This window comes from Hyaena hyaena, unplaced genomic scaffold (assembly GCF_003009895.1).
Source record: "Hyaena hyaena isolate Hyena2069 unplaced genomic scaffold, ASM300989v1 scaffold_474, whole genome shotgun sequence".
In the NCBI taxonomy this organism is placed as follows: Eukaryota; Metazoa; Chordata; class Mammalia; order Carnivora; family Hyaenidae; genus Hyaena; species Hyaena hyaena.
The window spans coordinates 663,705-676,716 of NW_024081104.1; the positions used below are offsets into that span (position 1 = coordinate 663,705).

At 65.4% G+C, this 13,012-nt stretch overlaps 1 protein-coding gene across 2 annotated transcripts in view; it reads right to left on the reverse strand.

Moving 5' to 3' along the window:
- LOC120246538 (plectin) overlaps positions 1-10,955 on the reverse strand; it is a 53,929-nt gene extending 42,974 nt beyond the window's left edge. For both annotated transcript variants that reach the window (XM_039254130.1, XM_039254129.1), the window contains exons 1-2: positions 10,906-10,955; positions 9,607-9,805 (exon numbers count right to left, since the gene is read on the reverse strand). In XM_039254130.1, coding sequence (XP_039110061.1) covers positions 9,607-9,799 — 193 coding nt within the window. In that variant the 5' untranslated portion in view covers positions 9,800-9,805; positions 10,906-10,955. The remainder of the gene's footprint in view (positions 1-9,606; positions 9,806-10,905) is intronic.
- Between the last annotated feature and the right edge of the window lie 2,057 nt (positions 10,956-13,012).

The following is a 13,012-nucleotide window of genomic DNA, read 5'->3' on the forward strand; positions in this document are numbered from 1 at the left end:
GCGGGGGAAGGCGATCAGAGGGGGAAGGCGGTCGGGGGGGGGGGAAGGCGGTCGGGGGGGGAAGGCGGTCGGGGGGGAAGGCAGTCAGGGCTGTCGTGTGCTCACAGCCCAGCTCACGGGCTACCCTTCAGGGACAAGGAAGGGGGGGTGTCCCAGAGCAGAGGCCAGAGGCGGAGGCCACAGAGCAGAGCATCAAGCCGCGGAGGAGTATCCTCAGGAATTTGCCCTGCGGGTTTCGAACTTGCTTGAACTCGCGAGCCCTCTGTCGCTGTTTGCCCCCTTCGGAGTGGGGGTGTCTGTTCTATGCCGGTCCCACCACTGTCTTCCGGAAGCTAAGACTGGCTTGCTAGTTTCACAAGTCCACAGGCAGACAGGGTTGTGCCCCAGGGTGGACCACATCCGGAGCCCCCCCTACACCTGACTTGGACAATTTGGATAAGACCTGGGGCTTCTGGGCTGCTGACATTCACATGAGGTTTGGGACGTGATGCCGAACGGACAGAGACTCTGGGGGCGGGTAGGACCGGATGAATGTAATTTTGTACATGACAGACGTGGATTCTAGGGGGCCAGAGGGCAGGAGCGCAAATGGTGGTCCCCAAAACACACGTCCACCTCCAGATCCCTAGAGCCCATGAATGATATCTTACTTGGAAAAGCGGGGGGTCTTTGCAGTTATAATTAAGAATCTTGAGATGAGATTGTGTCAAGATAACTCAGGGAGGCCCTAAGTGCAGGCATGTCCCTGCGGAGGGCGGAGGCAAGTCCTGGAGAGAGGCCGTCGTGAGCCAGGAGCTGGCGGGCGCAGCAGGTCTGCCCCGAGCCTCCGGGGCGGCAGCCCTGCCCGTGCCTGGGTTCCGGCCTCGTGGCCTCCCAAGGGCGAGGGAGTAACATCCGTTTTTCAGGCCGCCCGACGCTGCCCGCAGGAAACTACCACAGGCTGTTCGGTGGTCCTTCCTCTGTAAACAGGCGTCAGTTGCTATAGCGATAACAACAGCGAAACCCGCTTGTGTCCCTCGGGGCCACGTCTGGTGCCTATTCTACAAGCCTGCCCTGCAGCCCTTCACCCGATATGGAAGGGGGAAAGGATGCGTTTCAGAAGTTCAAAATACACACTCATTTGAAAAACCGAAAAAGAGCAGAATAAAGACCGTAAGAGACACTTCTTTCTGGTTTCCCACAGCCGCCTCACACCTGCACCCTGCGGTCCCGTGCCCGCACCCCACGCCCCCCGGGGGGTCTCCCCTTCTCCACTGCCCTGGCCACCGGTGCTGCCACCGGCCCACCTGGACCCGACTCCAGACCAGGAGCACAGATGCCTTCTAGAGTCTTCCTTTCCTGGAGAGTTGGTCCCGGCTCTGTCCCCACCCCCAGAGCCGGAGTGGGCAGCAGAGCGTCCCCCCACCCCGTCCCCCCACCCCTCTGCCTTGGGACAGCAGTAAAGGACCCTGCTGAGAGCTGACCACCCGGTCAGGACACCCGTCTGCAGCTGAGCCAGGACCGGCACTCCCCCAGAGGAGAGGGAACAAGCCACAGCTTCCTGTCCCTCACCTTCTGAGTGGGCACCTTCCTCCTGGCACCTGAGAACGAGTCCCTGACCTCCCCCCCACCGGGTCCCCCAGCACCCTGGGCCACCACATGATCCAGGACCAGGCCCCCCAGGGGTCCCTGATCTCAGCCCTCAGAGCCCCACCAAATGCCCACACATTGCCCCCCGCAGCCGCCATCTTCTGGTCCATCCCGACCTGGGCAACTGGCCCCCACCTGCACCACCACCCTCTGGCCTCCATGAGTCCTTCCTGAAGGGGCCCAGACGCTGCCCCCTACTGCCAGCTCCCCTCAGGCTTTGTGGGGAAACCCTCACCCACACCTTTCCAGGCCCTTGGGCTTAAGGCCCCACCCCCTGCTCACCCCACATAGCCCTCAAAAGCAAGGGGTGATCACATTCAGCCCCCTACACGAGCAGATGGGCAAATGAGAGACATCAGCCAGCACTCAGCAATGCTCGTGACCCCGAAGGCCACAGATGCCCCTGTGAGCCAAGGCCTCCCCTTCCCCAGGGACCTCAGGCCAGTGTTCTGCCCGCCTCCACTGTCCTGGAGGGCACCCTCCGTCCCACGCCTTCCCCCCGCACCTCCAACCTGATTACATCCCCACACAGATCTCACCAAGGCCCCCAGTGCCCTTATCACCAAGCGCTGGGCACTCTTTGGGCCTCATCCTGCTCCAGAGCCCTTGCCCAGGTGGCCCTCTCCCAGCTTGTCACCCCTTCCCATTCACTGGGCCACCAGGACCCCAGATGAGGCTCTGTCCCTGCCCCAGGCCCCAGCTCTGCTTCCCCAGCTACCCTAGGGCGCCTGTCCCCAGCCAGGCCTCGCATCCCGGCCCCTGCGTGCATGCTCACCGCCGCTCCCACGCCCGCACTCCCATCCTTCCGCCTTCCCTGACGCACACGCAGCTCCTTCCCAATCCGCTCTGGACCCCCCGCCCGCTGCCACCCTGCCTTCCACCACCCCAGCACCTCCACATTTCCCCTCAGCCACTTCCCCGGGGAGACAGGGGCCTTCTCACCAGAGCCAGGTCCCACAAGGGGTCCGTCCTCCCTCCCCCGAGTCTGCTCATCTGTAAGCCACGCTTGTCACAGAACGGAGGTGCCGTGGGACACGGACCAGCCCCAGAAAGCTGTTTGGTGGGAAAGAAGGTGTTTGAAATCCTCTTTGTCACCCACTAACCCAAGTCCAGACCCCGGGCGTGACACCCCAAGGCTCCTGCACATCTCTCAGCCCCAAACAAATACCTATGGATTAAAGAGGAAGATGTCAGAAAACAAAAATAAGCATCAAAACTGGAAGAAACTCTTAGCAAATGTTTATGGTATGTTTGTTTGCTATTTTTTAGAGTCAGCACAAGTGGGGGAGAGGAGCAGAGGGAGCTCGCACAGAGGCGACACGGGGCTCGATCAGGATCATGACCTGAGCCAAAATCAAGAGTTCAACGCTTATTTAGTAATTAATGCTTATTAATCTTTGAGAGAGAGAGAGAGAGACAGAGCATATGAGTGGGGGAGGGGCAGAGAAACTGAGACCCAGAATCCCAAGCAGGTTCCAGGCTCTGAGCTGTCAGCACAGAGCCCGACGCGGGGCTGGAACTCACAAACTGCGAGATCACAACCTGAGCAGAGTGGAAGTCAGATGCCAGGTGCCTCCTCAGGAAATATTTTTTATAAAAGAAGGATGTTCTGAACATGACATAAAATTCAGAGATGATAAAAGACTGGTAAATTTTTAAATAATTTTTTAATGTTTATTTTTGAGAGAGAGAGCATGCATGCAAGAGGGGGCGGGGCAGAGAGAGGCAGACAGTGGATCCAAGGTGTGCTCCACACTGACAGCAGCAAGCCTGACGGGGGGGTGGGGGGTGGTTAAGAAGAAAGTAAAAAGATAACCCGTAGAATCAGAAAAGTTTGCAAATCATCTATCTGGTAAGGGACATGTAGCTAGAATACATAAAGAACACTTACAACTCAACACTAAAAAGATAAAAGCCCAATTTAAAAATGGGCAAAGGATCTGGATAGACATGTCTCCAAAGAAGGTACACAAGCGGCCACTAAGCACGTGAAAAGGTGCTGAACATCGTTAGTTGTCAGGAAACGCAAATCCCAGTCACAATGAGATATTACTTCCACTCGCTGGGACCGCATGTCTGTAACCAGAAAGGCAGATAACAGTAAGTGCCGGTGAGGAGGTGAAGAAACAGAGCCCGCGCGGCCCGCTCCCACGAGTGCAGGCGTGTACGCTGCTGCGGAAAGTCTGGCAGCCCTTCTGCCGGTTAAACATAGAATCAGCACGTGACCCGGCAATTCGCTCCCAGACAGATGAAAGCACAGGTGCGTACAAACACTTGCACGCGAACGTTCATGCAGCATTACTCATAATGGCCAACGGCGGAAACCACGCAAATGTCCACGACTGACGCACAGGTAGACACACAGTGTGCCCGTACCGCTCGGCATCGCTCTGCCGCAGGAGGCGTGAAACCCCGTCACGCGCTACAGCATAGACGAGCCTTGAGAACACGACGCTAAGTAAAAGAAGCCAGGCACAAAATTCTTTGATTCCATTTCTATGAAGTGTCCAGTAGGGGCAAATCCATAGACACAGCAAGTGGATCAGGGTTTGCCAGGCACTGGGTGTGAGCGTAAACGTTCTGGAATTGACTGCAGTGGCCTAAGGAGCCTATTACTGTGCTACAAACCACCGACCTCTCCCCCCTCCCTCCCCCCCCCACACGCACATGCACTGCAGTCACCCCAGCCACTGAGACTGGGGGTCAGAGCCGTGACCTTAACCGTTTTCCTCTGCGTACTTCCACAGCGCCTGCCTGTCGTTTTCCTTCCCCTCCCTGAACACGTTTCACTCCTGACAGGGGCACGGACCAAACGGCCTCTCCGAAGCCCAAAGAGCTGCTGGCCTCGGCTCCTGCCAGCTGAGCTCGGGCCACCGCGGTGCCACCGCACGCTGTCACCCACTCACCCATCAAGCACCCTGCAAATGCTGGCTGAGGGCCCGGGGTGGTGCCAGGGACACAGATAACCCAGCTCAGGGCCCAGGACCGGAAGGGGGGGCGTGTGGGGAGGCCGCCGGGGAAGCCCCTCCAGCTGAGTCTCAAAGAAAACACAAGACACGCGCTGGACATGTGCGTGGCCCGCAGACACGTGGACACCCCTCCGGGGGCGTCTCCAGACCCACCTTCTCCAGAGACCAGTGCAGGCTCCCTCCCCCAACCCCCTGCCTGGAGGCCCTGCCCCCATTCAACCCCACGCTCTCCGCCTGCCCCTCCAGGACCATGGCAACAGCTTTGTCAGGCCCCGAAGCGCTACCCCCCCAAGCGCTACCCCCCCAAGCGCTACCCCCCGCGCAGGCTGACTTTCTGACCCAGTTGCCACCCTGCTCCCAGGCTGATGGGACAAGTCTGAAGTCTGCACCCAGGCCAGCCCCGCTCCCTGCCCTGAACACAGGCCCCTGCACACAGGCCCTGCCACCGAGCGGGGGGGACTTGGGCCCCTCCTTTACAAAGGCCCTTACCCCAATCACCTGACGCCCCCTGGACTCTCCCTCACCCCAAACCCTCCTCCACCCTCCCACACCCAGCCTCTGAACCGCGGCCGGCCAGGCTGGGGCAGCTGGGAGGCAGGACCCCCCCACGGCCCCTCAGCACGGGAGCCTCTCCCATGGGGCCCCCAGAGCCCTCCGGCCAGAGGCCACAGGCCTGCCCGCTTAGGCCCCGCAGGGAATCTGCCCCAGAGGGAAGGCAGGGAGGATGGGGAGGGGCAAGGGCTCAGGCGGACAGGAAATTGAGAATGTTCTGGGAGGGGCGGTGACCATCCAGGGTCACTCACTGCACGGGGATTTCCAGAGGGAGAGCCCAGGAATGAGTGACTCGTCCAGGGTAGCGCCCGAGGTGTTGTGGGACTGGGGAGGGAGACTGTCCCTGGGGGGAGGGGCTGAGCGGCCAGACTGGGGGGGGGGGCAGATGGGGAAGGAGCGCCTGCGGTAGGAGCAGGAGGGGGTGCTGGGGAGTGAGTGCGAGCTGGGGGTAGGAACCGGGAGGCAGAAGGAAGCCAGAGCCCTTCGCAGGCCCCGCGATGGGCCAGGAGGGCGCGGGCACGGCGGCCGGGTGGCAGCCCCTGAGGCAGAGCCAGCTAGCTCTGGGCCCCGGGAGAGGGGGCTCCGGCTCCCTCCCCACCCACACGTTGGCTGACAGTCAGGCACCAGCCATGCCTTCCTTTCCTCCATCAGTGGGGGGAAGGCCTCCACCTCCAGGGACAGGATGGGCCGGGTCCTCAGTCCTCCAATGGGTCCAAGGGGCTCACAATGGTCAGGCCTGCGGCTGTGGCCCAGCCTCCTCTGGCCTCCTCTAGGCTGCTCCTGGCTTTGGCGGTGGCCCGGGCCTGGCCACCGGCATCACCGTGTCCCTCACTCAGAGTGGCTAGAGAGTCACAGGGCTGCGGAGTATGACCCAGAAGCTCTCGTGACTCCCAGACCTGCCCGGACACACCCAGCTCTTGCTACCCAGCAGTGCCAACTGTCAGAGCCACACGCACCTTGGGCGCTGACCCACCGCACTAGCCGGCCTGCTTCCGGAAGGCACCCCAGCACCTCGGGCAAGAGCTGCCCTCTGCCCTTTCGTCACCTCTGTCCACCGCACCCAGGAGGTGGACAGGCACCCAGACAGCCCAGGGTGTCCGCCACCCAGCCTGGTGTCCAGGGGGGTGGGCGCTAAGATGGGGAACCCCCAGGGATCTGTCGGAGCTCACTCCTAGGAGGCAGGTCCCCACCCCAGAGAGCAGAGGGAACACAGCTACTCAGCCCAGGATGCTTCAGACTGATGCCTGGGACAGGCTCTGGCACCGCACGCAGCTCTGTGGCCTGATTATACCAAGGAAGGTTCTGCAACGAACCACTATTTATGCTGTGTAGGTCCCCCCACCGGAGTGTCCAGTCCATCAACAGTCTGTCCCAGGGTGTGCCAGAGGAGCTGTGGCCCCGTGCACAGCGGCCTCCCCGCCCGGGACGTACCCAGCGCTGCCCCCCCCACCCAAAGGCTGGCCCTCTCGGTAACTACCCTCCCTCCCTCCCTCAGGAGCCCACTGTCATGGGGTCATCTCTACCAGCACCAGGCAAACCGGCTGCAGAGCCACACAGCACATCCATCCACCTGGCCAGAGACCAAGCAAAAGCCGTTAGGGGAGGGTGGCCCGGCAGGGGTGAGTCCTAGGCCCTGTGAGACCTCTCCCTGCCTGGGCGAGGCCAGTGGGTAGAGAGCAAGGCCCCAGCAGGACCTCTCTCCCTGAGCTGCCCTTGGGGGCAGAGCCAGCACAACCAGCCACGTGGGGCTGGAAACAGCTCTGGTCAGCTCTGCCCAAGGCCCCCACCTCGACCCTCTCCAGTGGCTCGCTCTCAGGGCTCTAAGCCGCTGAGGGCCAGGAGCCAGGGCCGCCCGGAGGCTGGGCTGTGCTGGTGGCAGCTGAGACAGTGACAGCCTGGGCAGGGCCAGAGACCCCGGAGGGGACAGGGGTGGGGGGCAGCTGAGACTGTGAGACCCCGGAGGGGAGAAGGGTGGGGGGCAGCTGAGACTGTGAGACCCCGGAGGGGAGAAGGGTGGGGGGCAGCTGAGACTGCGAGACCCCGAAGGGGACAGGGGTGGGGGGCAGCTGAGACTGTGAGACCCCGGAGGGGACAGGGGTGGGGGGCAGCTGAGACTGTGAGACCCCGGAGGGGACAGGGGTGGGGGGCAGCTGAGACAGTGAGACCCCGGAGGGGGCAGGGGTGGGGGACAGCTGAGGCTGTGATGGCCGGGGCAGGGCCAGAGACCCCGGAGGGGACAGGGGTGGGGGGAAGCTGAGACAGTGAGACCCTGGAGGGGACAGGGGTGGGGGGGTGCCTGGGGCAGGGAAAGGGGTTCTGTCAAAGCCACAGACCCAGTTCCTCTAAGGAAGAAGAGAGGGTGGCCCTGTGCTCCCTAGCCCCCAGCTTCCCCCTGCCCCAGGGGACGGAGAAGGGCCGTGAGGAGTTCCTTGCCCAGGGAGGGTGTCAGCCTAGGTGCTGGCCAGTTTTGGGATGTGAGGAGAGGCCACAAGTATGTGACCCACTGCCAGGTGTGGCTGGCGCCCCCACCCCACGGGGGAGGCGCCCTGCCTAGGGGCAGCAGACGGCTCAGCCTGGCCCCACGTGTCTGCTGGCCTCAGACTGAGGACACTGGACACCGGCCCGCGAGCCCCCCCCCAGCGCGGCCCACCCCACCACCGCACCGCCAGATGCCCTATTAAGGGCATGACCGCGGGGGCTCGGCCGGGCTCCGCAGCGCGGGTGTCGGGCGGGCCAGGTGAGGCGGCGAGCCGGGCTCGGCTGGGCCGCGATCGGACCCGCCGCCGCGGACACGGGGTCAGAGGCCGGAGGACCCGCCAGGGCCGGGCCGGACAGCAGGTCGCCGGGGGGTGCGGGGCCCACGGCGCCCTACCTTTGTACCTCTCCCGCACCTCCTCGTAGGCCTGGATGAAGTCCAGCTCGTCGGGCGGCGGGCCGGGCGGCAGCAGGGCGGCCATCCCGTGCGCGGGACGCGGCGGCGCAGAGCGGCCTCCAGCCCCGGCGGCCACTGTCCCCGCGGCCGCGCGCCGCTCAAAGGGGAGGCCCCGCCCCGCCCCCGCACCCAGGATGCCCCACGGGCGGGGCGGGGCCGGGCGAGGGGCCCTGGGGCCAGGGCTCCGCCGGGCGCGCGGGGCGGGCTCCGGCCGCAGTGCCACGCGCGTCCCGGGGGCGCACGCCCCTTCCCGCCCCCGGCCGGGTCCCAGTCCCCGCGGCCCCCCCCTCCGGCGACCTCACCTGGCCGCTCTCAGGCGCGCCCCTCCCCTCCTCCCTCCCACTGCGAGGCTGAAGAGTTGGTATCTTCGATGTAAAAAGAGCCCCGAAAATTTAAGTATGAAAGGACTGAAGGAGGCAATTTGCAGAGAAAAGAAAACAAACGTTTGGTAAAAATAGAAGACAAATTCTTTCCCACGCCCGAAGTGGGCAGAGACCGGTCTCTGCGGGCAGACCCGTGTCCTCCCTGCAGCGCCGCACCCCGGCCTTCATGCAGCTACCCCGTGACCAGAAGCCTGCGGCCGGAACGGGCGCTGGCCCTGAGGTCGACAGCACAGCTCCAGGCAGGGACAGCTGAGGCTTCCCCCTCCCCCCAGCAGGGGGTGACGCTGAAGAAGGACCAGGGGTGCCCAGGGACACCCATGATTTGGTTTCAAGTGGGTAAAAATCCTTCTCTCGAATCCGTATGTGATACTTGAGGACCGGCACCCACACTGTCCTGGGGCAGCTCCCTGCCCTCGGGCCTGTGCCTCCACCCACAAGCCCCTGGCTGCCCGCAGCTGGTCTTCCAGGGCTCACCCACCGGCCTCAGGGCGCCCCCCCCGCGGGCCTCCCACAGGGCCAGCACTGCCCCGCAGATGCCCTCCTCCTTCCGTCCGCAGAGGGGAACGGGGTCAGAGCTGCAGCCTCGCCTGGGGACCCTCAGCGGGCTCCCCCTCCCTCTCCCAGCACACCCTGCCTGAGGGCCTCCAGCCCGGGCTCGCCCCCTCCCCAGCCGCCAGCCCTACACTCTCAGGGGCGTCTGGCTGGGCCTTTCCCACCCTCCTCCCCAGAACGGCAGCTGCCTGGCCTCCCCAGCGGCTGCAGCACTAGCCAGCAAGGCAGCGCCTCCCTCCTGCTCCTGTGAGCTTCCACGCACCGCCAGCGGCAGCAGACCCAGGGGCCTGGGAGGTAGCTGTGCCCCCAGGAGCCCGGGAAGGCATCATGGCATCTAGGCACTGGCTCCTTGTGTGAGGCCAAGGATGGCACCCCTGCGGCGGACCCAACATCAGGCCTCAAGCTTAGGCCTCCTGCAGCTGACCAGAGCGCCAGCAGGTGGCGCCGTGACTACGCTCACCTGCCACCGACCAGGCCCCCCGGGGCCAGACCACCCTCTCCCAGCACCTGCGGGTGGCACACAGCAACCGCTCAGTGGAAGAGCCAGTGCTAATGTCCGAATCAGACAGACGAGGCCGTTCAGCGTTACCTGCGATGCGGATGACGGCCCGCTCAGCAGGGTCCAAGACACTCCCGTTGCCCCCGGAGCCACCTCCACTGCGCCGGCTCCTCTGTGTTTTCCCCAGGTTCCAGGGCAGGGTGTCCCCAGGGCTGGGCGAGCTGCTGCTGCCTCCGCTGGCATCCTCGGCCGCTGCCCGCACCTCGTGGTCCTCGCCTGACATGGCCTCCTGGGGAGGGAGGGAGGGTCACACCTCTGTGTTTAGGAGCGTACTGCACACTAACCAGCCACTCCGTCAGCCTGGACATTGACCCACATGCCTCCTTGTCCCTGTTCATCTACATACTGACCACCCCCCTCATCCCAGACATTGACAGCTCTCTGCTCCCACCCACAACTGGCTTCGCGGCCCCACCTCCCCTCACCCCTGGGACACCCACACAAAGACACCCCTCCTCCAACACTGACCTCACTCTCTTGTCTATCACCAGGACACGGGCCCCTCCACACTGTCACCCAGGGGCGCATCCCACCGCTTAGACACCAGCGTTCCCTGGGTCCGTCCCAAACCTGGACGTTCCTTCTAAACCTCGATCAGCACGCAGGCCGGACCATCAGGAAACACTGCCCGCGCTCCCCGCCCTCCCCCAGCCATCAGGGGAGGGTCCCAGCCCGGCCCCTGGTCGCCTGGTCGCCGGCGCTCCAGAGCCTCAGCGTCCGAGGCTCCCCGTCGTCCGTCCCCACCCCCAGCCCCGTGCAGTCCCACCTTGGTCTCTGCAGTGAAGGCCTATAAATATCCGGAGCCGCAGCGGCGTGGGCCGCAGGAGTGCGGGCCTCCCCTCCAGCAGCCGCCCAGCGCCTCATGCACACCGTGCACACCCGCACCCACGCGTGCCCGCTCCCCTGCTCCGGGTCCCCGAGAGCGCTGGCGAGCGGGGGGTGAATGGGGCTCTGTCCCGGGAGGGCGGAGCGCAGTGGGGGGCACAATGTGGGCTCTGTGCCTCTGCCCTCGGGCTAAGGGCTGGGGGCCACCCCGCCCCGCCTCCCACGGGCTGCTCCACCCGCACCTCTGCCGCTCCCCCCCCCCCCCCCCCCCCCCCCCCCCCCCGCCCTGCAGCCCCGGGACCCCGCTGCCGGCCGCGCCTCCCCGGCAGCCTTTCCTGCCCACACTCGGGGCACCGCCCGTCCAGTTCCGCAGTCTCGGGCGGCAGAGGTGGCGTCGTCCCGAGGGAGGATGGGCCGCGACGCCTGCGCGCGTAGAGCCCCCAACCCCGCCCCGCAGCCCCCGCGCCCTGCGCGCCTCTCCATCCCGGCCCCGGCCCTACATGCCTGGAGGCTCGGCTCGGCTCGGCCGCCGCAGCCCGACTGCGGGGCGCGGAGAGCCGCGGAGGCTGTGCGGGCGGGGCGAGCCCGGAGCCCCGCCCCGGCCCCCACCGAGCGCCGCCCGTGCGGTCGCGGCGCCCGAGAGCGCGCGGGGGCCGGGCCCTCACCAGGCGACGGGCTGGAGCGCGCGCCTCCCGCCAGGCGCAGCCCCCCGCGTGCGTCCGGGGCGGGCCGGTCGGCCGGGAGACGCGGCGGGAGACGCGGCGTGACACTAAGGCGACGTGGGGTCGCGGGGGTGCGCGCCGGGTCGCGCCTCGGCCGCTTGCCCGGGGCCGCCCCGAAGGAGCCGCGGACTCCGCCTCCCAAGCACGGGTGGGACCGGGAGCCCCCGAAGGCCCCGCCGCCTGGTTGCACAGACACGTTTGTTCAAACAACGGAGTGGCGTTCGGGCTGGGGCCGGCGGGGCGGGCGGTGTCGAGCTGGCCCACCCGCCTCCGGGCTCTGCTGACCCCTGGTGGCTGGCCCGGCCCTCCCTGCCGGCGCCCCCCTGTCCACGCACCGCCGCCAGCCGGGGGCAGGGGCGCCCCCGGGGGCAACGGAGGCAGCTGAGGGGCCAGCAAGGCTTGCGCGGCGGGGAGCCCGGGGAGCCAGGCGCCAGGGACTGGGTCGAGCAAGGAGGCGGCGGGAGGGTTAGGTGGCTGGGGAGTGGCCCAAGAGCCTGGCCGGGTCCCCTGGGGGATCCGGGGCCATGAGCTTGCAAGTGATGTGGTTCAGATGGGCAGAGGCTGGGTGTCGTGAAAGGTGACCAAGATTCTGGGCCGGTGAAGGCAGCCCAGGAGCAGGCGTCAGGGGCCCTCACCGGCCCTGCCTGTGGTCACACCAGCACCAGTGCCCGAATACCACCTCGTGGCCATCAGCGTGGGGGGGTCAGTAGTGGTCCTGCAGCGACAGGGAGATGCACTTGGCCGAGTGTACACCCTGCACCCCTGCCCAAAGGGTGTTCCTGTGGGAGGAGGGGGTGGGGTGCCGTGGCATCAGCGCAGCCCACGTCCTGCTGCCCGGCCTCACTGTTGAGGCTGCAGTAGCTACAGCCCTGAGCACAGATGTCAGGTCGGGGACTGCCCGCGCCCACGGGACACTTACAGGACCTGCTCAGCCGGCCGCCCCACAGACCTGCCCGTTCCGGGCACTGCCGGTGCCATTCGATAGCACCTGCCCGGGTGCCACGCATGCCCTGCTCCACCTGCCAGGAGACCAGTCAGGGCCAGGCTCTTTGGGGAGCCTCCGACCCTACCCGCCGGACCACCCCAACAGAGCTGAGAAACCGAGAGCCTGCTCTTGGTGGGGCTCAGGATCTCGGGAGAACACCCGGCTCCAATCATGCTCTGTCTGGCTAGTTGGGAAGACACCGGCTGCCTGGGCGCAGCCCCGGGTGGCACCGGAGGGCTTCCAGGGAAGTCTGTCCTTCCGGGCAGGCCTGCAGGTGGGCAAAGCCAGGCATGCACCGGAGCCCGCAGCCAGAGCCAGGCGCCCCGCAGAGAAAGGCTGGGCCAGGTGCCTACGCTGCACACGGGACTTCCCTTGAAGCCGCAAGAGCCGTCCTGGACCTGTCAGTACGGGGAGGACCGCCGGCCAGCCGTGGGGGAGCCGGCGCGGGGGCCCACGCGCAGCTGCCACACAGAAGGGCGAATCCGCGAAACAAGACCCACTGCTGCGAGGCAGAGTCTGAAGACACTGAGCGGGATGGCTGAGGCGAGTCCAGGGGGCGCACTGGCTGATGAGATCGGGAAGTGGACTTAGGTGGGCGACTCCGCACCCAGCGGTACAGGAAGCACAGGGAAGCCCTCCCGCGGGGCGAGGGCAGCCGGCAGAGGGGTCTGAGCTCCGCACAACTTGGCCGCCATGAGAACACCGGGCACAAGTGGCGGCCAGCAAGGGAGGGCCTTCTGGGAGGCAGTTTCCCTACGCTAGGGTGGCGTCTGCTGACCGAGACGAACCATGAAGGCCGAGAAAGACACATTCGAGCACCTATGTGCTGGGAATTTTCAACTTTCTTTTTGTTTTTTCTTTTTTGGCAAGTCACACTTTGTCTTTTTTTTTAATGTTTATTTTT